Raw genomic sequence first — 27,916 nt, forward strand, 5'->3', positions numbered from 1 at the left:
CTTTTTTTTATCAGTCACTAAGGGAATCTGTGAAGGCGTCCTCCGCTGCATCCTCTGACTGCGTAGATGTTATTTTGTTGTGCTTAAACGCACACAGGCAATCTTTAGGCTCAGGTTTCAAAACACGCATTTCCCTGTCAAAAGCGCGAGTAACCAAATCCGCTGGAGCCACTTTGTTACCTCCTGTCCTGATCTTTTAGCATTGCAGTCTACTTCAGGTCCTTTTCCATTGCTTCAAAGTGTGAGCCTCCCACTGTCGCTGGTTTCCCTGGTGGACGTGCTTTAATAAAGCCCCAGAGTTTAAAGTGTGTAGGCAGAGAAGCTGGGAATGGAAAAAGGCGGTCGCCATCTCCACGTGTTCACGCTCTAACTCTGTCACATGTATGCAGAAAGGGACGCAGAAAAACTCTGCTCATTAACTTAAGAGCAGAATATCAGCCACTACGCACACAGACACACACACACACACAGTGATTATGTCATCACCCCGTGCTGTCCTCTACTCAGCTGTAGTATCTCTCCATTCATGAAGTGAAAGTGTTGCCGAGGCTCCTCCGCTGCACTCTTTCTGTCTGGGATGGAGGCTGTGGCTCTTTTCTCTTTTGCAGCCTCAGAAGCAGACGAGATCAGTTTTCACAAAGGTGATATCATCAAGGTAAGTAGGTCTTTTAATGCGCTGAGAAATGTTTTGTTTTGTATGTCGACGCAGAGTAATTGTGCGTGTGCATGTGTGTTATAGGTGACAGAAATGGAGGAGGATTCTTGCTGGGTGACAGCAGAGATCCAGGGGAAGCGTGGCTACGTGCCCGGGAACTACATTTCCCTCCTTCCACACCCGTAAAAAGAACTATTTTGTCCACTTGTGCTGCATGAGTAACTCTTATCAGGCTTCAGTGTGTAGTCAGACTGTTTTCTTGTGATTGGATTGTATCATTTTAAGGAGTTTTAGAGGCCTAAAGATAAAAAAGCAACAATTTAGGATGTCATCATTTGTGCTTTATTCCTTTTGTGAGCTAATGGGGGAAACACTGCCTTACATAACTGATTTGAATACTGCTTTAATTGTCTTTTAAATGCCAAGAGAAGTGTGTGAGAAGTGTGTGCTGTTGTGTGCTCTGGTAGGTGGTTTGCAGGACCGGTGTCAAGACTTGAGGCTGAACAGCGTCTGCGTTGGCAGGACACTGGAGTGTTCCTGGTGAGGGAGAGTGAATCAGCTCCGGGAGAGTTTTCCCTCTCTGTTAGGTCAGTGAATGCACCACAAACACACACAAAAACAAGAACGTCAGCTTCAGTCGGGATGAAAGAATGTGCTTAAATCTGACTCAAGCACGGTCTGTTTCCATGTTCATTTCTCATGGGCTCACTCTGCTGTCCTGCTTAAATAACCCATTCATCCACCGGTTATATCAAACTCCATCTTTATGATCAACGACTGTTCAAAGCTGGGGCTGAACTCAAACCCCACATGCTGCGTGAAACACACACACTCCCCCACGCACACATCCTTGCAGCGTGTCCCTGCGGTATTAAGTGTGCTGTTGGATGTTTGTTTTCCATCCCACTGACTAAATGAGCACATTAAAGCGTCCACGTGTCTCTGAGCGTGTGTCAGGGTCGGCACATAGGAGAGCCAGACTATTTAAATTGCTTTATGAGAACCGGTTGAACTAAAAATATCACAGCAGCACAGACAGAGCACAGAGAGGAGGAGGAGGGGGTGGTGCAATCTGGGTCACCAAAGTGACGTGGGACACATTTAATCACTAAGGGTAAATTGAATGTGTTCAATAATCGGGCCATTGCGTAACAACAGACAGTCTTTAATTAAACACAGGTACATTATGTAATGGACACATGCCACAGACGGGCACGTACACAATGTGCTCATGTTAACATTTTAAGGCGTAACATCTGTCTACCTGCGAGGTTTACGAGAGATGAGAGGTGTACAGAAACAAAACAATGTGATGCTAAAGTCGATCAGCAGAGGGCGATAAAGATTCACGAAGAATGGCTGTGTAGTCTGTGCCCAGTCTTGTTTTTATTATCATGGAAAACACATTACAATACATTCCAGGACAAACCAGGAGTTTTACAACATGGGCCACATACGCTCAGTTTCATCTTAAGTGGGTTGGAGCGGTAAAGCTAACGCACAGTAACTCATTTAAAAGATTTTCAATGTAAAGAAGGTAAACTACAGTTTGATGTCTTCAGAAACAATACTTCTGCTTTTTATCATTACAAAGAAATACTGCTGTAGTAAATTTAAAAAAAAAACTGTCAGCAGGGTCATTGGGCTCAGACTGTAAAGGGAATAAAGAAATGAAGGACTTTGTTTATTTGCTGTGACAGAAATCATCTGTGAATTGAGTGTAGCATTATTCATTTGTAAAAAGAAACTTGTTTTGTAAACAGGGATTATGAAGGGATTTTTCCTGTTTTTAAACTGAATATTAACAATAAAAAAAGGAAATTTTCTTGCAGCTAATGGTTTATCTGTTACTGGTGGATAACAGCCCATTGGTTGTGTCTTTGACAGTAAAGAAGCTAAAACAAACAAAAATACAGTTGAACGTTCAGAATTTATTAACTTTGAAATGTCCACATTTTCCAAAACGTTTGCCGCATGTTTGACACCCCTGACCTCTGACCCTTACAGAACTGTCTGTAGGCTTGTTATCATTCTGTAACACGCGCTGAGTGAGAGTTCGGATTCCCAGCAGATGGAGCTGTTAACGGGGAAATCCGTTATCTGCACTGCAGAGACACATGTTAAAAACATTTCAGCTTGGGCACGTTTCTCATAAACACTATTCATAAATATGATAATAATATTTGGGAGTGGGACAGCGGTGTGGTGGTTAGCACCATTTCCTCACAGCAGGCAGATCCTGGGTTTAACTCTAGTCCAAGGCCTTCTGTGTGGATTTTGCATGCTCAGTGTCTGAGGGGGTTCTCTGCAGGTGTGGCTTCCTCCCACAGTCGTCGGGTTAATCGGTGATTCTAAATCAGCTGTATGTGTGAATGGTTGCCTGTCTCAATATGTGTTAGCAACCTGTCCAGGCCGTACCCTTCCTCTCGCCCCACGAACGCTGGGATAGGCTCCAGCCACGACTGCGACCCTGAATTGGCTAAGTGGAAGAGAATGGACGGTCCCATCGTGCTTTGTACCAGGATCTTGGTACTGTACTATCCATGTACAAAAGTGCCATAATCAATATTATATAAATCCCACCTGTGCCTATCCTGCAACATCATGTCAAAATGGGCCTCTTGCTCCTGTCAGTGAAAAACTCCTCATAGCAAAAACTTTTGAAACTATTTGTTGTTGTTGGTTAAACAGTTCCAGGAACATCTCATAAAACTAAAAATAATAGATTACCTTTTTTTTCATTTCGCAAAACATTTTGCTGAAAGGTCCCTAAATTTATCAGTTATGCCCGTGTAAGATCATCACAACAGTAAATCCATTGTTTCCATTGCATAGTCTCGGCCTAATTAAGACTTAGTTATCTGCATGTGTGTGTGTGTCTGTGTGTGTTCCTGTCTAGCTATCTTTGTGAGGACCCAAAGCTGCATTCTACTATACTTGTGAGAACCAACAGTCACTTGTGAGGACACACAACCCGGTCCTCACAAATTTGAAGGCATTTAAAGGCATTTTTGAGGCTCAAAATGTGGTTTTAGTGTCAGGGTTACAATTAGGTTATGGTTAGGTTTAGGGTTAGGCATTCATTTTTAATGGTTAGGGTTAGGGTAAGGGGCCAGAGAAAGCATTATGTCAATGAAGGTCCTCACTAAGATAGCTGAACGGGGTTGTGTGTGTGTTGGCGGGGGTGTCCGACATCTAAGTTACACACAACAGAAATGCAGTAGTATATGTAGTATAAGGTGCATGGTTGAAACCGAAAAGATATCTCAGTCTGTCAATGATTACACATCTAAAACGTCACAAAGGCAGTTACTCCCCACAAAACAGATAACACAACAAAAGAGATTATGTGAAGTGAGAGTGTGTTGGTCAAAGCTACAGTTCAAATGTAATAAGGTTTCATAGTGGAGATGGAAATGTGTTCCCTAAATAAAGTACTTACCCTTCGTTGTAATCCGTGAAGTCGACCTGAGAAAACACAGTGTGTTTCCCAGCAAGAGAGAGAAGGAGGGTTGAAATATGTATTAGATATTTTTTCATTATATATTAATGTTCAGCTGCAAAAATAATTTTACACAAGTCTTTGTTGTTTGATTAATCCATCTTTTCCTTTAACAAGTTCTGTTGTTAATGCTAAACTAAGAATAGAACAGGACATATTAGGAAAAAACAGCCAAACAGCACAGACCAAAGAAAAATAGAAAGAGAGGGAGAGGTTGGTTAAGATATCAGGACAGGTAGATACTGGGAAAGGTGAATGACTATGACGTGTAGTGTGTGACAAGAGGTGCTGCATGTGTGTACGCCAGTTTTCTTAAACAGAGTTCGAGAGAAAGAGAAAGCGGGAAGAAAGAAAGAAATTTAAGTTAATGAGCAACAGTCATGATAAGAAGCATCAGGAATATTAATCATCATCTTTCTCCTCATGTTCATCATCATCGTGATCATCATCACTACCGCTTTCAACACAAACTCATCATCATCTTTATTGTCATTTATGTGGAGATTTATAAGTGTAAAGGTCATATGTTTATATATGGTAGGAATTATGCTGAGCCATGTTTTTAATCGAGGGTTTCCTGGGTTTGAAAGTTGCCATGGTTGCATTGCTGTGCTGTTTGAATCACAGTTGAAGTTTAACCCAGTGCATGACGCCCATCAGAACTCTTATTGGGCAGTCAGCAGGCAATAGATCCGAGTGTTGTGCGTCTTTTAAGTCGAGATAAAAGTACCCCAGTGACTGTGATGGGGCACGTTATAAAACAAATAAAATAATAACATTTGAAAAATAATTGTTTTTGACTAAATTATGGGGTCTATGTTTGAATCTTCCTGATGAAATAGTGAAATAGTGTTAATAACAGCTTGCCTAGTCATTTCATGGCCTCACCTTTCACGGTTGCTCTGTGCAGGTTAATGTGGCTGCTCACACAAAGACATTTGAAAATGATGGAGTGTGATTTTAGTTGGTGGTGTGACTGAGGGAGTTCCCGAACAAAGAATGAGGACGCACATGCTTGTCTTCCTTCTCATCAGCTCTCTCGTTCTCCATGTTCACCACTCTTATCTTGCAGCTATGGCGACAGGGTGGAGCATTTCCGCGTCCTGGAGGGCGGCGGTCAGTACTGCATCTGGGAGGAGTCGTTCTGTTCCCTCAACCAGTTGGTGGATTTCTACAGAACTCACAGCATTGCTGTGGAGAAGGTGGTCTGCCTCAAAGATCCTCCCTCATCCCCTCAGCTGTTGTCGCACTTGGCGCGTAACCCCTATCCTAACCCTTACAAAAGCACCTCTCAGGAGTCCATCCCCTCGGGCCGTCTCTACTCTAACCCCTCTCACCCGGAGGGAAATACATCATCGCGTCTGCTGAAACCAGTTGTGGAGGTATGACACACCACCTCGACGCGTCTCTGTTTCTCATAAACGACTCGTGCTTCTGTTAAACACGCACCTGTCTGTCTGACTTCCCCGTTTTGGCTCCGTCTTTGTGCAGAAGCCTCGGCTGGCTCACGCCCTCTGCGACTACACCCCCCCTCACACCGCCCACCTCCACTTCCTGCGCGGTGACATCATCGACCTGCTGGACTGCTCGAGCTCCTTGAGCTGGAGGGGTCGCTGCCGAGGCCGGGTGGGGGTCTTTCCACCGGAATACGTGCAGCCGCTGTACCACTGACGCCATATCAGGACCGGGGCTGCGTTGCTGACACTTATCGGTCAGCCTGCAGTGACTCACCTTTCTTATCCAGTGACCAATCGCTGAAACGATTAGTCAAATGAGACTGACTGAGCAGATTTCATTACTGATTAAAGACCTATTTCCTGTCATCTTTTCACTATGACCTTTAAATGATAGGTCCTGTCTCTACGATAGCGACTTGTCAATCTCAAGGTTTGCCCGCCCTAAATCATATCGCCTATTTTACTACAAACGGGACCATCATTTATCAAATGAACACCATGCTGTAGACAGCAAGATCTGAAAACGGCAACTGAGACCATGAACCAGTTCAGATCCTGAGGTCATACATCCATGAGCACTGCAGTCATTTTCTCATACAGGCCTGCTGCCCGGCAATGCTGCTGACCATTAGAAAGAATCCAGGTTTAATTCACCTCACCGGCGGCTTCATTTTTCACACCCCAAGGCTGTTTCAATCTTTTATATACAGTCTGTGGTTGAATACAGTTGGATAGGAAGAGATGTCACACACACACTTACACAAAATCACAACAAAAACACACCCTTACGCTCCGGATTACCCTTTGACTGTTAAACTCTACCTAATACCTGCGAGTGTAAGTGGATTCACGTCTATTTAGTTATAAAGAAATGAACCAACGGCCTTTTGTAGGCAGGTTGGAGGACTTTAGTGCAAAATCAGTGTAGCACTTTTCAGGTTTTTGTTGCTTTTTTAAAAAAATAATGTATGCCATTTTAAGTAATAAAGACAAATGGCAAACAATGCTTCTGGTTCCCTCTTCACAGATCTGAGGATTTGCTGCTTTCTGTGTCTGACACCATTATCCTTATTTCCTAAATAACTCTGGAAGTTATTTACATAGCAAAGCTTGGCTGTGCTTCCTATTTGTGGGGTAATTTTACAGACTTATCAGTAAAACTAATAACAACTTACAGATAATTTCATCATAAACTGAATTGAGCCGTTTAATCTGAGTCATTCTGAACGGCTTATACTGAAAATATGAAGTGAAATTTAACTCCATGTTTGCTTTGTATAGCCATCTTATCTTTGCTTGTACCCCCCACCACCACCCCCCACCACACCAGTGCTTATTGTACATAAACTACACAGAAGCCGAATAAAGAGTCTGGACACAAACATCCGTTTTTTTTATCTTTTTATGCACACATCATTCAGCTCAGTTTTGATATCACCTGGAAAAAAAGATTACAGGACCACATGGAAATATTACTACTGATAAAATGAACATGAAATTTCTCATTGTTTCTCATTGGGATGCATTTGGAGCTACACTCACTGTTCCATCGCTTCCGTTGGTAAAGACTTCAATATAACAGCTTTAGGTCATGTGTGAGAAGTTCTGATTAAAATTCATAAATCATGTAAATAAAATTTGAAATCAAAAGAACATTTAGTGCAAACATTCACACAAAGCTCTAAACATAACTAAATAATCAACACTGAGCATGTCGTTTCTAGGCAACAATATTATGTCACATGCAGAGCCTGAACCACACTGATGTGCTTTCACTGCATATTGTGAAGCTTTAAATTAAAGGTGATATTTGATGTCCTTTTATTTATGTTGGTTTGTTATAATCCACACACTTCAACATTTTATTTCCATTATTATCTAATTTTAACTGTTTTAATAGATATGTGTGCTGTGCTGTCCACCGGCATCTACCGGCTTTACGCTGTCAGTCGATGTCTTAATGATTCGAGTGAAATCTGAGCAAAAACCTGTTTGTTTCTTCACATTCTTGGATCTAGAGGGATCACTTTCCAGCTCGTGTTGGAGGGACTACAGTTCAGCTGAGGCCAGATGTTAAATCTGACCTCACCTCAGGCAAAGTATGCATAGAGAAAAATGTTAATGCTGACCAGCAGGAGAGCGTTGAAACAGCAGAACCTCGACCACAACACGCTCTCTCGAATGCTGGGGACTCTGGGAGCTGGAGTCTCCTCTGATCGCCGTACTGCTGAGATACACAGTCCTGCCCTCTGACCACATGTCGTCACCCGCCGTGTTGGTTCAGAGTCTGAAACACACACACACACAGGACACACACACACACACACACACACACACACACACACACACACACACACACACACACACACAGAGCGGACACAGTAAGTTACTCAAAAACAGGAGCAGTGTGTGTGTGTGAGAATGACTGTTTTTCACATGATAGCTGGTTATTCCCCGTGACTGCTGACAAACTTACCCTGGGAGCTACGGTGGCTGATGGAGGACACTTTTTGCAGAGGAATGTCTCTTTTTGGCTCTTCAGTTATTGTCCACCAGGTCAGGTTACACACCTGGGAAAAATCGAAGAAGCAAAACCAAGAAAGTTTCATTTATTCACTATCAAGCAGGTAAAACTCTACTGCCATTTTGACATGAGGTGACCCTGACAACACCCTGACTTTAACATTTCAAAAGTTACCCCCACTTGCTATTTTTTGCAAAAATGTATAAGATCTTTATTGCATGTGCATTTATAGTGCGTATAACGTGCTATCACAAGCTGTAAACAAGGGACGATGCAGATAAGCACGATTATCTGATGCTAGAGATAAAAGCTGCTTTCAATTGCCCCCTTTTTATGAGAGATCATCACAGCATGCTCTGCCTGTTTGTTTTGGCTGAGTATAACAGCGGACGCCCTTCCTAAAGCACCCCCAGTGCAGACTCTATGTTATAGATGAGTGCGAGTCTGTCTAATTCTTTGTAGTGACAGAGTGTTTTCCTCACCACACACTTACTTCCCTCATAGTCGTGTTATTTATTGTATCCATGTGTGCACACCTGTTCGTGAGTGGGCGGTGGTGTAAGCAGTGATACAACGGCAACCACAATTGCCGTGAGCCCACAGAGCAGAATGGCGAAGTGGAGGTAGTGGACACCACGTAGCACCGCAGGTGCCGAATCCTCAACGCCACATCTGGAAGGAGGGAAGGCAAACTCCAGCACCATCCTGCACACGCCGACCACCAAACCCACCATCAGACCCCAGAAGGCGCCCTAAAAATCACACAAATACACCTAGATTGGATTACATGCCTTTCTGAGCCGAGTAGCTGAATTAAATTGGACAGGAAGCATGTGTCTCATTCCCGAGGCAACTGTGAACCACACATGGGTGCGTTCAGCTAATGTCATCACTTTCCCAGAGATATAATTTGTCATCGTCACATCACTCACTTCTCACTTACTGTTAATACACACAAACACGCAGATAGGCACAGATCACTCTCCGACTCCTTCAGCCTTCAGTGAAGAATGTGATCTGTGCAGTTGGAAAATAACCGCCTTGTAGCCACACACAGAGTACATATCTGATCTTATTTTTCCTTTATTTTCATTCCACCTGTTCTTATTTTTTAGACATACCTCACATGTACAGTTCCTATAATGTAACATGCACAGATACTAACTAGGATCCAGATATTACGTTAGTAATTACAAGGTTAGCTGACATTTTTATGAGCTTAATTCACTGCCCAGCTTTGAACACGACACACATTGTGTTCCTGTGCAAACACTTTCGATTGTTTGCAATCTACAGTGTCATGCTGCTCAGCGTGTGACTCATCCCGTGCTGTAATGTGTGTCCTTTGACCCCGTGATTCAATATCATTTATATTTTTATTGTGTTTATCCAAACATGCAAAGCTCACAGCTTTTGTGTAACCATGTAGTTCACCTTTTATAACAACCTTTTAATAGGTCTAAAGTGAAATGGTAACATAGAAAAGAAACAGAGACACCATATGAGACACTATATGGACAAAAGTATTGGGACACGCCTCTTAATCCTTGAATTCAGGTGTTTTGAGTCCCATTGCCACAGTGTTTGTAAAGGCAGTCTGCCTTTACAAACACTGGTTTGGTCTGAGGATTCATGCTTCATGGCATGGGTTTCCATGTCTGAGCAGCTCCTTCAGGTGGCCAAGTACTTTTATCTCTACAGTTTATTAATAGGCTCACTTTTGGGATTAAATGTTTCAGAGACTGAGGTCATTTAACAAACTTTTTCTGCCACATTTTTACCCTTTGGCTAAAAAAAGGCCAATCTGGAATGGTCATCATCCTACTGGGAGTGTTGGGTGGGCAGGCGGGTGGTGTGGACACACAAGTTCGTGTATGCAATAACTTGAGAACAAGGTGACGTATGGGATATTTCAAGAAGGATTTTCACCTAGGATTTTCAAATTGGCGCACCTGCTATTAGTTTGAGGGGTAGCACTGATGGCTAACAGTATTTATTATCACTGTAGTGTAATGTTAGTAGCAAACAAAACTGAAGAGCCTAAATCAATGCTGGCGACTAACCTAAAGTGCTCTTCTAATCCATGTTTTGCCTGATTATGATGCCAGAGGAAAACTTAAAGAAGCTATTGAGATATTTCAGCCTTGGCCAATGAAGTGAGCCGACGTGGATAAGATTTTCTTTTACGTAACAGAGATGTCCTTTGACCTGCAAATCACCAAATGTGTGTTTGCTTGGAGATTGCCAGCTCATGTTGTAACCCCAGGCGATTTCACTGCAAACACAAAATAATAAAAATCCTCTAAAGTAGATTCTGTGCAGCTTAACTGAGCTGGAGGGGAAGTAGTATTCACAGTAAGAGGGAAGGGAAATCCTGTTCATTAGAAAAACCTGAGAAAATGCTCTTTCTTTCAGTCTGTGGACAACGTGCCAGCAGCGAGAGCAGACACACCCAGGATGTGCTCTATTAAAACAGGGATCGTGAATATCCAGAGGACTGGTCTTTACTTGCTGGCGATCGACGCTTGAACACGTGTGATATCAGATTTAACCCAGTATGGCTTTCCTTCTCATCTCCTCTGCACTTCATTCTGCAGGTTTTAATTGTGACAGTCACAGCAGGCCTCTGTCGCTCACAGTCTGTTATCAAAGATCACCAATGACTTTTATTGTTTAAAGTGAGAACTCCGGCTCCTCTAGAGGAAGCAATAAACAATACACTTCATGAAGTGAATTACTGATACACACAGCGTTGAGCTCACACACAAGGGACACCACACCAAGCACTCTGTGTGCATGTGTGTGTGTGAGAGAGCTGCACACAGCTTGATCCCATTTGAGGCTAATAAAACTACGCAGCCGTTACGGTGTAAGTGAAAGGACAAACAGAGCAAACAGGGGAAAACCTCAAAAGTCCAGAATGTTCTGAGGGCAGGTATCCAGGATAGAGGGTTAAGCTTCCTTCAGTGTGTAACAACAACTTACAGATGTCTTTTCTTTCTGTGTTGTAAGTGTGTTTGGAATAAAATAGCTTTTTTTAACTACATCATGATGTAGTTACAGAAATGTTACAGAAAAATCATGAATGAAAGAAAAAGTAGTAATTTAGAGTTGCAGCTGTAACTTTATTATATTGATTGTCAGTGTGCTACCTGCTCATTGGTCCTCTTCCAGAAGATGGCCAGAGTGAAAACAGCAGTGACGGGTGGAGCGAGGTAGCTCGTCACCGACTGGATGTAAACGTACAGCTGCCCGCTGTTGGCTGACTGGAGGATGGGGATCCAGACCACGCTCACCACCACCAAAATCACGGTCACAATCCTGGGGCAAAGGCAAACTGTGTCAGCGCGTCTCTTTTCTTTATGAATCAACCTCCAGCTCATTCACACATGAGTGCCACACCTGCCAACCAGCAGCAGCTCCCTCTCAGAGGCTCGTGGCCGGTGCTTCTTCCAGATGTCCATGGTAAAGAGCGTGGAGCTGCTGTTGAAGATGGACGTCAGCGAAGACATCAGAGCGGCCATCATCACAGCTATCATAAGTCCCCGAAGGCCTGCAAAAATGCATACGCAGACACTCAGATGCAGGTGAAAACACCTGAAAAGTGTTGTGTGGCTGCTTGAAAAAAAAAAAACATATTCTCACCGCTTGGCATGAGTTCAATGACCAGTTTGGGGAAAGCAATGTTGGAGCATCCAACCTCAGCTCCACACACTCGCACACACTCCTCTGGATCCACACAGCCTACAGAGTCTGAAACATGGAGGCGCAGTCAAAAGTTGTTTGCATGCAGGAGTGGAAGGTGAAGGTGACTTTTCCTCTCATCCAGAATTCAAGTTTGTTCCCTTTAATTCCCACGAAAGGTACTAAAGAGCAGATTCAGGGTCGTTCCATGTGAAAGCATTCAAATGTGTCTGTTCCAACTACCTACAACCCTCATTCACAGTCACACTGGAGTAGCCAGCTAGTATCCACTGCTCTACCTCTTTAACCACCCTGAACACCACTGGTTTGCTTTGCAATTTGCTGCTTCGTTACCTGTTTAGCTGATGACAAATTTCTTTGTGACATAAGATGGCATGTCCCTTTACTCACCTTACCGAAGTTTAGAGCGGACACATAATCACTGTGACCCTTGTGGTTGATGAATTGCCCATCCAGCTGTCTCATACTCAGGGCATGCACCAATCCTGAGACCCTCTGTGATCCAGGGCACTGTCAAAATCTGGGTCTAAAGCTGTTTGATCAGTGTAATGTGTCCAAGGAGCATGTGAATGTTGTTTCTTCATTTCATAGCCATAAACCAATTTTACTTAATAAATGACAAAGTTATTTAGTAGAAATCATGAGTAGAAGATGCGGCTGGGGTCAAACTGTAGATAAAACCAATACTTTGTTCCATGTGTTGATATGACCCTTGGACTTTTTAAATGTTTTCTCCAGTGAACTATCAGAAAAAAGATACAACATCCATGCACAAATAAGGTTTCTGTCAACTTATGTCACTGATGTTCAACTGGTGGAGTTTCTCTAATGAAACTGCGTCCCATGATGTTCACGCTCAAACCTGTTTATAGAAAAATTAGATCATGGCTTCAGACTGTGGCATTTGAGGTCAATGTAAAATCGATTTTTAAAACAGAATTTAAACGTAGTTTTCAGCCGTGAAAGCTCCATGTGTCTGGCTCCTGTATTTATGAGCCGCTTATAAAGTTAAACAGAAGGTTACACTTGGCATGGCTTTATTAAATATGGACAATTTGTTATTGTTAAAAGAAATCTAACAAACAACTGATTCTGGGTCAGGTGGACGGCATTTATTGAGTTTTCCTGGAATGACTCTTTCCAGGTACTTCAAAGGGTCAGTCTGAGCTAGATGGGTTCAAATGTATTGCCTGTTCAGTAAAAAAAAAATAAAATCCTTTTCGAGTTACCATCCATTGTGCAGCTAGGAACTAGGAAACACTATCTGTGGGAAAAGTGTTTGCACAAACAGCTGAGTTGGCTCAGAGGCATCATGACCAAATGTTGGATACTTGTTGTGTAGCCTTGTGAGACGAGAATGAGGAAAGGAATATATTAAAGCCACAAACTTTAACATGTATATGCATAATCACACACTACATAGCTACACACGCTCCAGCTTCATTGGCTCCAGTAAGACTGGAGTCTATCTGGCTAATGTTATATATTAACCCTGATAAAACTATTGTTTTTCAGCGTTACCTTTCAGAGACCCGTGGATAAGCAGCAATCACAGGAAACCGGGGAAAAAGCCTGCACTGATATAACAGTAGAATAACTATTAACTTATTTATATTAATATATGATTATATATTATATAATTATAAATATACATACTCATATAATATATATACTATTAATAAAAATAACATATATATATATAATATATATATTATTTATATAAAAACAAATAATAAAATCATATATTGTATAACTTGTTATAGCCTCTTGGGTTAGCTCCACGGGCTTTAGTAAGGATTCTAATTTGGGGTGAAGAACAAGATTTCCCCCTGTGTGCTGGCAGGAGGGTGGAGTTTAATGCCTCTCTTTCCTAACCAACTACCGGACACTCCGCCTATCTGCCCCCGGACACTGAGCTTCCGTTGCCGGATTCCAGGGTCAGACACTCGCCGGGGGCTCCGCCACACAGTCTGCTGGACCTGGACGAACATCGTGTGACTGCAGCGACACTTTAAAGTAAAGAGGCTCGGTACCGCCACGTTAGCGAAGACTGCTTTGTGTTCTTTCCGGGAAGTTTCCTTTCTTTGAACATCTGTACACCTCTGGCTTCAGGCTCGCGCTCCGACACAACAAAAAAAAAAAAGAAAAGAAAAGAAAAAGTGGAAAAGTGAGTCGTCAGCGCCTCAGTCAGACTGAGTCACACACAGTTTAAAAGTTTTACCGAAGGACTAATGACTTCTTTCTTTGTGTCGACTGACTGTTCCGCTTTAGACTGACTCACTGGCAGACACACACTCATCCACCCAGACAGCTGCTCGTCTCTCTCCGTGTCTGCCGGGCCCCGAGGCTGGAGAAGCAGCCGAGCCGGGCCGCAGCTTTCCGGCTCCTGTCAGGTGTAAGGCGTGGCGCTGGGCGTGGAGGAGGGGGGCTTTGTTCCAACCACACCTGAGAGAGAGAGAGATATCTGTAACCCGAGAGCAGGGCTGAGCTGGAGCCTGCCCGGGTTGAGGAACTGATAGCGGTTTATTTGCCTCAGATGAAAATATCTGCCACTGGTCTGGTTTGTCCCCGGTCACGCGGACCCGGAATGGACCGTAACCCCCGGACGGACGAGTGGAAAGTGGGTCAGAGTGGTTTCAGTGTTTAACTATTTGCTGACCGGCGGGTTTACTGGGGGTCATGGCGCTATCTCAGGTCCAGTGTCTAGACGATCACCACGTCAACTGGCGCGTGAGCGAGAGCAAACCGGAGTTTTTCTACAGCGAGGACCAACGGCTGGCCCTCGAGGCACTCATCGTCGAGGGCCGCGACGCGTTCACGGAATACATCAGCAAGCATGGCGTCCGGGAGTTCCTCTCGGAACCGGAGTTGGAGCGGATTGCACACACGGCGGAAGCATACAGGCCCGGCTACGAGCATCTCCAGAAACCCGGGACGCCAGGGCCAGGAAACACAACTCCGGGGCCCTGGGAAGAGACCGGAGACGATGAGGTGTCTCTCGAGTACTGGCCGGACCGGTCTGAGGGCTCGGTGGCAGAGCTGGACCTAGGCTGGCCCGAGGCCATCTCATACCGAGGGGTCACGCGCGTGACCGTGCACACACAGCCTCCAACCGAGGGGCACACGCACATCAAGGAAGTGGTGCGGAAGAGCATTGCGTCAGCCCAGAAGGTAGGCAGAGAAGAAGATGGAGTTTAGAGGTTCTCCACCAAAACAGAAACGCTTCAGTGACGAGAATTAACCAGTTAGCTTATTGTCTTTTCACCACTTTATGTTGAATTATGTTAATATTCGCGATTTGATGCTTGGATTTTATCGCAAGGTGTTTTTATTTGACTCCTCCATTCATGTAGCCAAAATGTGGGGGACAAAACACATCTTAGCTGAGTACAAATTCATGGCGAGCAGCATAATACAGAGACCTGAAACGCACCACAGCACTGAGTCAACGCAGCAACAGGAAACCGCATTAACAACTCATCAAAAACTGGAGTGCATTTTCTGTGCTGTCAGTGAATGCACCACAGTGAATAATTGTTTTCAATACTTCTCCAGTCAGTGAATGTATAAAGAAGTTCACTGCCACAAACCAGCAAGTTTCGAAACAATGTTTCACCATCACGTTAAAGCAAAGAAGAAAAATCACTTTGTGCACTTAATAAATATGATTTTGCTTGGCGTTAAAATGATTAGGCGAGTAATCAGTTAGTGGTCTGACAGGAAATTACTGTTGTGACTCATCTGAAAAACACTTTGGCAATTAAGATTAATTGTTAATGACAATAACTCTTCTATCAATTTATTTATTTGTTGGCTGTTGCTGTTTCCATGATCGTTTTATCTTGTTATTAATATTTGTCTGTTGCCACCTATGATGCAGAGCACAGCACATTATGTTAGTCTGACTTTTTTGGACATGTTCCAAGTTCAGTTCACCTTTCTGTCTTCATTTCATAATTTGCCACAGACCCGTCTCAGAAACCCGCTTCCCTTCATTATAGTTTAAATAAAACAAGTCCTGTCTTGACACGAGAACAGAAAAAAGTGGGGGGGGAAATGCCCTGACATCACTGAATTTGTCACATGCCAGCAGTCTTCCTGTCACATCCATAAATGCTGGTACATGTTCATGCAGTAGTCCAGCTTTGCACCTGAGTGACAAAAGAAACATTGAGGCTTAAATGAATCAGACTTAGTGTCAAAGAGAAAGGCTGGTTTTCAATGCACATGTATTTTTACAATAAACGTAATACAAAAAACATGAAAAATTTCAAGACTTATCATCATTTTCCAAAGTTTACCTAATGCTGCTGCTTTAAACGTAAACTTTAAGCTGGATCACATAAAGAGAGCCACCTGTCTCTACTGTTGCAGCGTTGCACAGCACATACTGTCCACCCACATTTTATCACCTCTCTGCCAAAAAACAGCCTCTGTTCCTAACAGGCTCTAAACTACAGGGATATTATGCTCAAATTTCTTGTGTTCCCAGCTTCCTTTGGGGATTGAATATCGCTGATAAAAGCAGCTGAAATAGAACCCACCCTCAGAGACCAGGAAGCACTAACACTAACATTTGTGGTTTTCCTCTATGTGTATGTGTGCTGTTTTTTTTTTTTTTTTTAGGTGATAGCTGTGGTGATGGATGTGTTTACAGATGTGGATATCTTTCGAGACCTGATGGATGCGGCCTACAAACGCAAGATTCCTGTGTACATAATCATCGACATGGCTGCGGTGCCCTGCTTTCTTTCCATGTGTGGCAGAGCTGATATGCACCGTGGACACCTAAAGGTTTGTATTGCCAGTCACATGCATGTACGCATGGATGATGTTTTGCTGGGCTAGTTATAAAGAAGGGTACGCCCAATAAGTATACAGTAATGGGGAGGGGGAGGATTGGAAAAAACATCTGTTATTAAAGACACCTTTTTGAAATTATATTGTCACTATACAAAGGAACATTTTTGGGCGGCCCATGATTGATGTAGGTTGCCAGGTTTGTGCCTGCGGGTATTTGTGAGGTGCATGCTGCAGCTAGTTTGCAATAGCTTGGTTTTCTTTGTTATTCTCTGGCTCTCTTAAGTTGAGTTGAACTGGTCTAGGCAGTAACAGAAAATACTTAAGAGTTTCACGGGGGATTTTTTTTGGACTGGAGGCCAGAACGACGGCAGTTAAATTCCCGTCTATGCTGCAGGCAATAAAACCACACAGACTTTTTACTTTCTGTAACATGTTTTCCTTTCGCTTCTCCTTATTCCTTCCTCACGGCATTTACCGCATTGCCAGTCTCTTTTTTATCTGACATCTCTTCCGTTATTGTGAGCGCCATCACTCCCGTTGTTAATGTCCCCTGTGAGATTTCACACACAGCGTTTACTTACGAGGTAACGCTCAGCCTGTCAACCACACCCTTATCACAGAGCCGAACACAAACACCACAGGGTGTGTCAAACAGGCATGCACGTACGTAGATAGAAAGTCCATGCTCTAACCTGTAGAGGCACCCAGTGGGAGACTATGGAGGTATTAAAGCTGAGCACCGGCTCTTGAGTAACAAGGAAACGCATTCTTTTCTGCCTCTCCATTCTCTTGTTTCCTCTATTTTGCCCTTTGTTCACTGAAACCCTTCCATCCATCAGCACTAAACCCTCTAGAGACTTTGGTTACCAAGCACTAACCCTTTATGTGTGCATGTGCAGAACCTGCGTGTACGCTGTTGTGGAGGCGTGGAGTTCTTTACGCGATCGGCACAGAAGGTGCGTGGATCTCTGAGCCAGAAGTTTCTTCTGGTAGATGGAGACAGAGCCATCTCTGGCTCCTACAGGTGAGCAGCGTTCATTTGTGTCTCTAAATCTGCACAATTACATATTTTAAATTAGCCGTTAATTGCATGACTTTTTCCACTCAAAAATAAACAGGCATCCCTGCATTTCCCATGACCTCTGTGGAGGGCTTTAGAGCCTTTCAGCTCGCTGTTTTGGTTTTCTGACTTGCAGGTTTACTGGTCTGGTTTAGTCGTACCCAGTCCTTCCTGCTGCAGCATGCAGCTGCTTGCAGGAAATGACCTTAATAAATCAGTCATACACATGCATTCCATACAAGACACACAGAGCTAGTAACTAACTGGTGAACATGCTGGAGCCTTTGACCACCATTTGTGGTGAAGAGCTAAACAGAGCTACACGGAGAGTGATTGCTGTTCTGTGTTTGCTAAGATAACACAAAAAGCGTAGCATCAATGTGGACAACTGCTTAAAGCCACTGTACCCCAGCTTTTCTCATTACTGATGGTTATCGTGGTTTCTCACCTGTCAGGGTCCTGACCTCTGAATCCACTCGATCCAGGTGCCTGATTCCTCCGGAAGTGTGACATGAATCGAATGTTTTTTTTTTTACTGTCAGCTTGTTGTTATGCATTGTGAGGCATGGCTAGTGAATTGTGTTTTGAGAAACAAGCGGATCAGTGTTGGCTTAAAATAGTTTGATTCAGACTGATTTGTTGGGGAAAATTGATTCCCCTCCCCAGCTGAAATTACAGAGTAAATGCAGACTCAGTGTCAGGCTAAAGATGTTGACGGAGTGTAAGGGAAGTATATTAAAGTCCATTGCTCTGCTTGTTTTGCTTTGGAGCCAGCAGTTACATGTCATAACAGTCACAATACGGTTTTGTTAGCGGCCAAAGCAAATTTTGAAAATTAGGTGTGTTATCCTTACCGTTTACTGTCATTTATAGTTGCTTCTTTACTGAAATGTCGGTGTAATGTGAGACTGGATCTGTTAGAAGGAATTTGAGGAGGAGTACTTATGCAATGTGATCAAAGACCAAAATGTGGTGCATTACATCAGAGTACAAAAGTGTGTTATAATGATTAAACTATTATAATCTCAGATTTCTGTTTTCTCAGTGGGAGCTGTGACTTGGAAGAAGGAGTTTAGATTTGATAAACAGGACTGGAATAGAGCTGGTAGGAAAAAAAATGTGCAAAGAAAACATTGAAGTCCCTTCTGAGACTTCTCTCCATTTCTGTGTTTTTCCAGTTTTACCTGGTCCTCGTCTCGTTTGGACCGTAACCTCATCACTGTGATCACAGGACAGGCAGTGGAGACCTTTGACCTCCAGTTTCGGGAGCTTTACCTCACGTCCAGAGGCGTGTCACTCAACAAGGTTCCTATGACAGACGAGCCGGTACCTGACCCTCTCCCTCAGGCGGCTCCTGCACCTGTGCCGGCTTCTGTTGCCAGGAAGCTCATCAACCCCAAATACGCTCTTGTCACCACGGGGACCCACATAAGTCCCACTTCATCTGACCAGAACTCCAGCAACAAGAACTCAAACTCCCAGAATCCCACTGGGCTAAAGATGATGAAAGCACGGCTGAAGGGCGTTATTGAAGAGCCACCCATACATCCAGGATTAGCCAATCTGGAGAAAGCATACCTGATTCCGTACCTGCCCACCTGGCCTGAGCCAGACCCACCAAGTGACGTGATTGGTTTTATCAACATCAGGGATGATAAGCGGGCCAATCAGGTTCACTTGCAGAGGTCGGAGAGGTTTGAGGTTAGTCAGGCTATACGCTTCAGCTCACCATTTTCACAGCCAGCACAGACTGAGCAGCCTGCTTCACATCCTGCAAAAGCTGCAGGATCAGCTGACACCCCCTCTGCAAATACAAGCCTGAAGCCTTCGACTCCTGTGAGTCCAACTAACAAACAGCTCCCATCCCCCGCAGCTCCCAACACAGACCAAACTGATTCCCCTAAACAGCCCAACACACCCCCAGCACAGGATGCACACACACCAGCTGCACAGACTTCCACTTCACCACCTAGTGTTACTGCTGATTCACAGCCAACAGAAAATGCTGCAGAACCTCCACAGACACAACCTGTAGCACCTCCTGTTCCTAAACGCCGCACCCTGCAGCTGCTCATAGAACCTGCCTCCTCAGAGAAACCTGGTGAAGCGCAGGTCACTCTGGTAAAAATGGACCAGCTGGAGAGTCTAGAAGGCTCATTTAAGAAAAAGAGACCCCAGAAAGAGGTGACCCTGATACGTGGCCGCTTAACGTCAAAGGACAATGACCAGGACTCTGGGAGCAACGATAATGACAGCCAAGACAGCACCAAGGTCAACTGTGACCGAGCGGTCAATGACGAACCCTCGAGTAACTCCACAGCATCAGATGAGGAGTTTTACGATTGCGCGCAGCCAGAGCCCAATAACCAGCTAACCAATGGAGTGACAACAGGGTCCGGCCGAGGACAACGCCAAGGAGACGGTTTCAACATGATGGCCCGCTTCTCACAGAGCATGCTGGACTTGCGAGAGCCCAACCAATCAGAGGACAGTGCTGCTCTCATCCGCCAATCACAGCAGCTGCGCAGACAGGAGCACCTCTCCCCACACAGGCACATAGGACAGGTGAGCACTCGGTATTACTGCTCGAGTGATGCTAAAATAATCAAAAAATGGGAAATCACACACACACATCCATACAGCACTTTACACACACACACACACACACACACACACACACACACACACACACACACACACACAGAAGGATGCATTAGAGGTCATTTGGGGTTCACTATCTTGCCCAAGAATGCATACAAGCATGAGGAGTCAGGGATCGAGTCGCTGACCTTCTGACCCTCTCTTTCACCCGAACCATGCATCAGTATATAAAAAAAAAAGTTCTATTTGTTCATGATTACCAAGTAGTATGAAGCTTTAGTGAGTTTGTAATAGAAGGTTCATTACTCATTTTCATAGTGTCAAGTCACATTTTGTCAGATGTACACACAAGGTGTTGTTGCTGGACTCACTTCACATTCGTCACATATGAAAGCTCAGGAAGAACCTCTCGAAGTCACAGTTTAAAACCTCAGTTACCCTGTGGTGTAGTCTTTCAGAGAGGAGTGTATTTTGACTCAAACTTTTATTTTTTTAAATCTCATTTTTTAAGTAGATCTTAGTGCCAAAAGAAAACCAAACAGGCAATGAAAACAAAACTAAGCCGTGAGTGAAACAGGACGTGCACTTCTCTCCTCTCCGGTCTTGTGATTTACTCTGTTGCCAACCCGCACGCCTGTTTAGGCACGGTTTAAAGCAAGCAATACAAACTGCTTTGTGACAGATATCCATATAATGTTTATAGCTTCACTTCTCAATATTTATTACCAGTTAAAATGAAGCCTTATAAACATAATTTACCACTTTACAATAAACATGAATTATTATCTTTTCATTTTTTAACAGTAAGTAAATGTATTTGTGTTTCTATAAAGTGTTGCCAAGAGTTTAAGTGACATTTTTAAGCTTTTTAAAAACAAGAACACACTGTTTTACTGCATAATCTATATTGAATATCTTCTTTTGCAAAGATGTCAGTGTCAGGCTATATTGATGAGTCGCGTAATCATTCAATTAAAAAAAAAAGAAAAAGAAAAGACAAAACAGCTTAATCCATTAGGGAAGTTTCTGCCCTAGATGACACAATGCTTAATCTTTTAAACGTTTTTAATGTGTAATGAGTAATCACTGACAAAACCACTGCTGAAATTCCCACAAATTGTGATTGCTGTCCAAAAGTATGCAGCACTTACTGGAAAAGCACACATTTATGTAACCCACGTCAAAATAGGTGTGTCTCATCAGTGGTACCAAAAGCAAGTCCCTACCTGCTTGCGGTACATGCTTACATGACATATTTTTCCCCTCCAATTTAAAAGGTATTTGTGTGTCTGTGCGCATGAGCGACTGAGCACCCACGCTCGTGTACACTCACCGGGGTAGAGAGCTCGACTGATCATGCCAGGGAGGACGATGAAGATAAAGGGCAACATCTTTAGATAGGCGGCAAAGATGGAGGCTCCTTTCACATGACTCATGTTCTTAGCAGATAGGGACCTTTGTACGATAACCTAAACACACAGAAAGGTGCTTAAAAATATTTCCATAAGACATAATCAGGTAACATATGGTGTAATAAGATATAAATGAATATAATAAATAGTAACATTTCCTGTTAACAGCAGAGAAAAACATGGATAATGAATAGCAGTGGCTCCAGAATTGACCCCTGAGGTACTCCTTGGAGAATAATGGAGGATTTAGAGTTTTAAATCCCCTCTCTGTGCTCTTTCTGCTTAGTTGTTTCAGACCTCTAGATCTCCGGGTCGTGATGCAAGAGCGAGAGGACCAACAGTAGTTATCGCCAAACCAGGAAGTTATCATCGGCCCACCCGAGCAGCTGGCCCAGTGATAGGAGGTTACCGCTACTGGCAGGGCCAAATGCTCCAGCCTGACTCGGCCCAGCTGCGCGTAGAGACCCGCTCCGGGCGGTCACCGAGACGACACAGTCCCGGCTACAAGAAGGAAGCCCACACGTCACCACAGCCACCAGCCAACCAGACGGGATTACTTGGAGTTTCTTTCTCAAAAATTAACGCTTTTAAACACTTAAGAGCACGAGGAGGAGCACCGCAGAAGAAAGCACCTCAGAATAATAAGCCTGTCAGGTAGATCTGTGGGCCGGTCGGGGAACGTGAGGACATTAATGCTTCATTGTGGGATGTGTTGTTTTTTTGTTTTGTTTTTAATCCTCTTTTTGTTTGGAAACTGCGACGCAAAGCTTACAAGATCTGCTTTACTCTGATATCTCTGGGTGGTTTCAAATGAGTGACTGACCAAAAAGAAAGTTTGCTGACGTGTTTGTGCGGAAATAAACTCTGATAATAACATATCAGGTGTTTGTGTTTACAACATGCAAAACAAGATAGCATGCACTCTTGCAACTGATTTATGAGTGATCTGTTTTTTTTTTTTAAGATATGGTACTGTGTTTGGTCAGCTGTGATTCTCTTCAGCCAACCCATGTCACGCACCGTGCAGTGTATCTGTGACATGCAGGCTCTAGGCTCTAGTGTTGATATCATGGGGACTGGTTGCTGATGGTGAGAGGGTGTTGCTTTGAAATTACTGGCAGACTTCCCTGATTACCTTTGCAGATGTATGAACATGTGTGAAAAACATGGGACCAGAAGTTGTAATGTTGTAAATAAAAAGACAGTTAAATTTGTCCCATTGTTTTGTTTCAACTAGCTCACATAAAGCATTAGTTCATTTAAAAATGCCACTGTATTGTACAAACATCTTAATATTTGAAGGAAGCATATCATTACTAAAAATGAAAGATATTATCTCAAGCATACAGCGCCTGACAACCCAGACAGCTGATCAGGAAATATTCCAGGGTAAATGACTGTGAATGAACACTCCGAGGTATTTTTAGGTATGTTTGCTTTTGCTTCCTGGTTTGCAGAAAAATATAATTGTAGCTTCTTGCTTTCTGAAGGGATTTTTGTAGCCTGGAGCTGAGGTTTGGCTTGCAATCAGCATCTGGGCAACACAGCAGAGCCCAGCCTTTATTCTTTTTGCAGAGGTTTGAGGATGCAGTGACACTAGCGGAACAAAGTCTAGTTTCCAAAGTGCCGCATAAGAAACTGGGAGTGTTGTGGCTCATAAAGAGATCAAATTAATATTGACCAGAATGGAATTCAGCTTCTTGGAGCGGCTCTCCAAACATAGTCCAGCTTCAAAGTCCTCCATGACCCACAGTTAAAGCAGATAAACACGTTCTCAGATTTCTTTAAAAAACTATTTAGTATTATAAGTATTCAGACCCTGTGCTATGGCAGACCAAACTGTCATCAGAAACATCCTTTGCAATGTGTGTAGACCTTGATAATTTAGTTATTCAGCGGAAACGTGGAGGTCACGGCAGTGCGTTGAAACAAAACTTGCAGTCTCCACTGCTCAGCGCCTGTCTAATGCTTTTCTTATGGTGAAGTGCGGGAACAGTGAAGCATGACAGCAGCATCCTAGTATAGACGTGCTTTTCAGTGCCTCAATCTTGAGATTAGTCAGCGTGCTAGAAAGGATAAATAGAGCCAAACACACTGAGGTTTGTAAAAGAAATGTGCTTCAGAATGCAGATCTTTGAGCACAACTGGGAAACAGCATGAAGTGACTTCATGACAAGTGTTTGACAGCCCTGCCAAGACTAAAAAGACAACAAAAAGAATGTAAAATTCCTCAGCAAACACAACAATGGCATTTCACAAATGCTTCTTTGTGGAACTCACAAGGGATCTATGAGGAACAAAAACACCTGCCTGATGATGTCAGTCAACACAAAAAGGTTCGGACATTTTTCATGCGTTTGAGGTGAAAAAGAAATTCTTAAAAAAAGCAACAATTCTGTACTCAGAAGATACAAATAAAGTATCAATCTGATACCAATACCAGTATATAGATCAATCCTCACACCTCGAGTATTTGAATTTCGTCCTTCCAGACTTACCTGGTCGGTACACCAGTACCATGTGGCCAGTATGGTGAGCCCCAGAGTCATCCCGGGCCAGGGAAGGTCTCCGGTGACGGCGTCTCTGAACAGGTGCATGGCGTCCTGCCGTGGCAGGTGGCAGGTACTGTTGGGAATAATTTTACTTGGTATCGCTCTGCTGTACCGCTCGGCCAGCTGGCTGTAGCCACCAATCTTATTGAAAGCTGTGGATGCACATTTATTGCTGCTGTTGAACAATTACTGATTGATATTGATTCTGCAAATTGGCCCTGCAATACTTTGTGTTTATGAAACAGCACATACCAGTAACTGTTAGGATAATTGCACCAACGAGCATGATAAACGTCTGGAGGGTGTCTGTGTAAATGACAGCAGCGAGACCACCTGAAAAACAGAGATTTTATTTGCGCAAAGAAACAAACAAGTGCCGAGTCTTACGTTCCAAAATATGCAATATGTTTGTCTCTGGGATTTCTGTTTGCATAATAAAATATTAGAATTAACGTTCATCAGAATTGTTGAAATTCTTTAAAAGAGCAAAAAACGCGAATTGTAATGCACTTTCATATCTACCTGCAATGGTGTAGAGCGCAGTGACCACCAGCATGAGGACGGTAGACAGGTACAGGTTCCACCCGAGACACACCTGAACAAACAAGGCTCCAGAGTACAGGTCAGTCTGGTGAGAGAAACATGCCAGTCAGCGATGTTGGCAAACAAATGAACTCACATCTGAGATACTTGTACAGTCAGATGGGGTTGTATGTAGGTGTGTTTGCGCCACATAGTCATACTGAAATCTTTGTGAAGACGGACAACATCAGCGAGAGGACAGCCAGGTAGGTTCTGATCCTCTCTCCTCCAAAGCGACGTCCCAGATACTCTGGCATGGTCACGATCTGGACACAAGACAGTTCAACATCTTCAACGTGCCACAGCTACACGGAGGAGGCATACTTAAAGAGACAATTTATCCCAAAAGCTACAAAATCTATATATTTTTCTTCATGGCCTGATAGTCTCATATTGCCATTTTGATTATTTTTCAGTGATAATGCAATATCAGTCTGTAGAAGAAAGTGTGAGCTGTCTGGGAGAAAACATTTGTGCATGTGACAGGAAGTAAACACTACTGATGTTTGCTCTCAGCTGCGAGCTTCCCTTTTCTGTGAAATTGCATCACAAGATGGGAACCCTAAATGACTTGTACAAAAAAAGGACGGGTAGATCAATAAGGTGAAAGTATATTTATACCATTGACCACACACAGATCACTTTGATCTGCAGTGGGTCTGACCAGTGAAACTGTGATAAATGTGCAAATTACAGAAAAGGTGCTGGTAGTTCATTGGCCAGACTGTAATTATAAAAATGCATATGCTGTCTTTTTTTAACTACTGCAGAAACAGACATTTCTGTGGAAGGTTGTGGGATCAGTAGGAAAAGCTGTAAAACTTATGAGAACACAGCTCACAGGTCAAAATCTATGCACGCCATAACATTTTCCAAAGCTGTCCAGTGGGCCATCTTTCCCGACCGGTTCTGGTCCCTGTACCTTATGTTTGACACCCCTGATGTGGCTGGATAAATAACCCAAAGGGGAGGAAAAAAATGCGAGTTATGTCCAGTGACCTATTTCCTTAAGAAAACTCTGGATGGATTCAAGATACCGACTATGAAGAAGTTTAGTACGTTCACAACTGTATTTATGACTTTATTTTTTTTAAATATATGTGCCAACAAACAATAAAATGAGTACTAAGATGTGTGTGTGTGTGTGAGTGCTGTGCAGTAACACCCTGCTGGGGAATTTACAAGGCGGGGGAATCCTTGTTGGGGAAAAGCCTCCTGGCACCAAAATGTACCTGCAGAACCAGCCTGAACAAGCACCTGTGTGAGTGTGTGTGCATGTGTGTGTTTGTGTGTGCCGACCAACCCCTGAGGAGATGTAGACAGGCACAAATACCCAGGCTAGAGCCAGCAACACATAGGTGGCCTGGGGAGAAGGGGTCAGATAGAAAACAGAGGGGTTTAATGAGAAATCCGCCAGAGTCAGCTCACAGGTCTCTTTATTTAAGACGCATGCTCTGCGTCCACATAGGACAGCTATGCTGCTGCTGCCCCCTGCTGTAAGCTGCCTGTTACAGCTGAAGAAAGGAAGACATTGAAATGACAAACTTTTGTGGTCTAGACAGCCATGTTCATATTAGGTAAACTTTCTGTTGTAAAGCAGGTAATTGCAACTGATGTTATTTTTATTTAGCTGCAAATGTCATATCCCCCCCCTCCTTTTGTCTAGTCAGCACACCACAAAAGAGACAAGTTGTTGAAGGATTAGCAGGCTTGTTCTGCTTCATTCCATGCCACAATGCATTTAATCACCATTAACAGATACAACAAAACAGCATTTCGTATTGTTTTGATGAGCACGCATGTTTCTCTGACTGCGGTTTTGTGTTTCTCACATTCCATTCAAAGCCGGTGACAGCGATGCCTCCGGCAGCTCCCGTCCCCGCCAGACCGATGAACAGACCCGAGCCCTCTGAACTGGCAAAGAGAGACGATCCAATCTGTGCAAGACAGAAGAGAAGGTCTGGAGGTTTTACTGCAGAAAAACTCTGCTGCAAACACCTGACCTACATGCAGAGTTTGTGGACTTGATGCTTGTGCTCAAAATGATGGAAAATCTTCTCAGAGGGTTCAAAACTTTTCTTTTTTTAAACCTGCAACTGTAGCATTTGTCTTCTTTCATTTCTCATGTAGCCTCATTAACGTCAGTGTTTATCATCACATTGTTATTTACTTAATGAGAAACAGTTTCCGTTAAGCATAAGTCTACCAAGTCTCTCTTAAGTTCAGAACCCAGCTTGGCCTTACAGTTTTAGCTGTAAGGGGTGGCTGAATTTTAGTAAAACAAGGAGAATTGATTTCTACATTTTTCTATCCCCCCACCCCCACACACAAAAAATCCACCCTTTTAAGTGCCTGTAAGAACCATACAACTGTTTACTGATGCTTGATTCACAGAACAAATCTACCCAGAAAGTTGTGTATCTCCTAAAGTCAGTGTAGCCTACATCTATCACTTTTACCATCTGTGAAAACTAAAATCAACTTATTGCAGGTCACGCTTTATTTCCACAGTTAATGTCAGATGGACTCACCGGCCACCAGGCCATGTCCCTCCCAGCCAAGAAATATCCACTCAGTGTGTTTCTGCTCACCCTGCATGAGGACTGACACACAAACTGATTTGCACAAACATCCAAAACGAGCTGAATTAGTAGAACGGCACAAATTCATTCACGCCTCTCGATTCTTACCCAGATGCCAACAGCGAGGTTGAGAAGAAAGTAGGTCGCAATGACAATGATGTCTGAGAAGCTGAAAGACTGCGACAGGGCGTAGAAGCTGATGGTGGAGTTAGACATCCTGAGCGTTCGCGGCACTGTCGAAAGGTTCCCTGCGGCCACACACACCTGTCCGCCTCTGCGATTAGATTCTCATCTGACGCTGGAACTTTGCAAACACCATAAACTCGAGAAGAAGATGATACACACCCTAAAAATCTGCAAACCCTTGCCTTTAAATGCTCACTTCCCATCCAACGCACTCACGCTGTCAAACACACACACCTGGCCCTCGCCTGCGAGCTGACTGGTCTGCTACCAAAACATCTCGAGGCACACTGTTACA

The 27,916-nt window shown here is 43.5% G+C and overlaps 3 protein-coding genes across 3 annotated transcripts; 2 read left to right on the forward strand and 1 right to left on the reverse strand.

Annotated features, from left to right (window-relative positions):
- The first annotated feature begins 11 nt into the window (after positions 1–11).
- Positions 12–6,996, forward strand: LOC102288887 (GRB2-related adapter protein). Its single transcript, XM_005929292.3, has 5 exons — positions 12–655; positions 740–837; positions 1,123–1,242; positions 5,230–5,539; positions 5,649–6,996. Exons 1-5 carry the CDS (start codon positions 578–580, stop codon positions 5,826–5,828), a joined length of 786 nt encoding a protein of 261 aa, XP_005929354.1. The 5' UTR covers positions 12–577; the 3' UTR covers positions 5,829–6,996.
- On the reverse strand, positions 6,965–27,916 carry slc5a10 (solute carrier family 5 member 10). Its single transcript, XM_042223868.1, has 15 exons — positions 27,544–27,916; positions 27,385–27,456; positions 26,686–26,790; positions 26,157–26,216; positions 25,015–25,119; positions 24,794–24,899; positions 24,524–24,604; positions 24,218–24,423; positions 21,641–21,776; positions 11,784–11,891; positions 11,541–11,691; positions 11,291–11,459; positions 8,675–8,890; positions 8,091–8,184; positions 6,965–7,901 (listed from the first exon to the last, which is right to left on the reverse strand). The coding sequence occupies exons 1-15, from the start codon at positions 27,649–27,651 to the stop codon at positions 7,705–7,707; spliced, it is 1,914 nt and encodes a 637-aa protein (XP_042079802.1). The 5' UTR covers positions 27,652–27,916; the 3' UTR covers positions 6,965–7,704.
- Positions 13,719–22,933, forward strand: LOC106633327 (protein FAM83G). The gene is made up of 6 exons (XM_014335835.2): positions 13,719–14,010; positions 14,115–15,014; positions 16,470–16,637; positions 17,546–17,670; positions 18,885–20,271; positions 22,006–22,933. Exons 2-6 carry the CDS (start codon positions 14,523–14,525, stop codon positions 22,375–22,377), a joined length of 2,544 nt encoding a protein of 847 aa, XP_014191321.1. The 5' UTR covers positions 13,719–14,010; positions 14,115–14,522; the 3' UTR covers positions 22,378–22,933.

The sequence above is a fragment of the Haplochromis burtoni genome, unplaced genomic scaffold, assembly GCF_018398535.1.
Source record: "Haplochromis burtoni strain Fernald_Lab_line unplaced genomic scaffold, NCSU_Asbu1 Contig_122, whole genome shotgun sequence".
In the NCBI taxonomy this organism is placed as follows: Eukaryota; Metazoa; Chordata; class Actinopteri; order Cichliformes; family Cichlidae; genus Haplochromis; species Haplochromis burtoni.

Coding starts and splice junctions, on each gene's coding strand:
- LOC102288887 (XM_005929292.3), top strand. CDS start 578: ATGGAGGCTGTGGCTCTTTTCTCTTTTGCAGCCTCAGAAGCAGACGAG. Junction 838..1,122: donor ATTTCCCTCCTTCCACACCC/GTAAAAAGAACT, acceptor GTGCTCTGGTAG/GTGGTTTGCAGGACCGGTGT. Junction 1,243..5,229: donor GAGTTTTCCCTCTCTGTTAG/GTCAGTGAATGC, acceptor CTTATCTTGCAG/CTATGGCGACAGGGTGGAGC.
- LOC106633327 (XM_014335835.2), top strand. CDS start 14,523: ATGGCGCTATCTCAGGTCCAGTGTCTAGACGATCACCACGTCAACTGG. Junction 15,015..16,469: donor GCATTGCGTCAGCCCAGAAG/GTAGGCAGAGAA, acceptor TTTTTTTTTTAG/GTGATAGCTGTGGTGATGGA. Junction 17,671..18,884: donor GCCATCTCTGGCTCCTACAG/GTGAGCAGCGTT, acceptor GTGTTTTTCCAG/TTTTACCTGGTCCTCGTCTC.
- slc5a10 (XM_042223868.1), bottom strand. CDS start 27,651: ATGTCTAACTCCACCATCAGCTTCTACGCCCTGTCGCAGTCTTTCAGC. Junction 26,217..26,685: donor TCACCGGCTTTGAATGGAAT/GTGAGAAACACA, acceptor CCTTCTCCCCAG/GCCACCTATGTGTTGCTGGC. Junction 24,424..24,523: donor AATTATCCTAACAGTTACTG/GTATGTGCTGTT, acceptor GTGCATCCACAG/CTTTCAATAAGATTGGTGGC.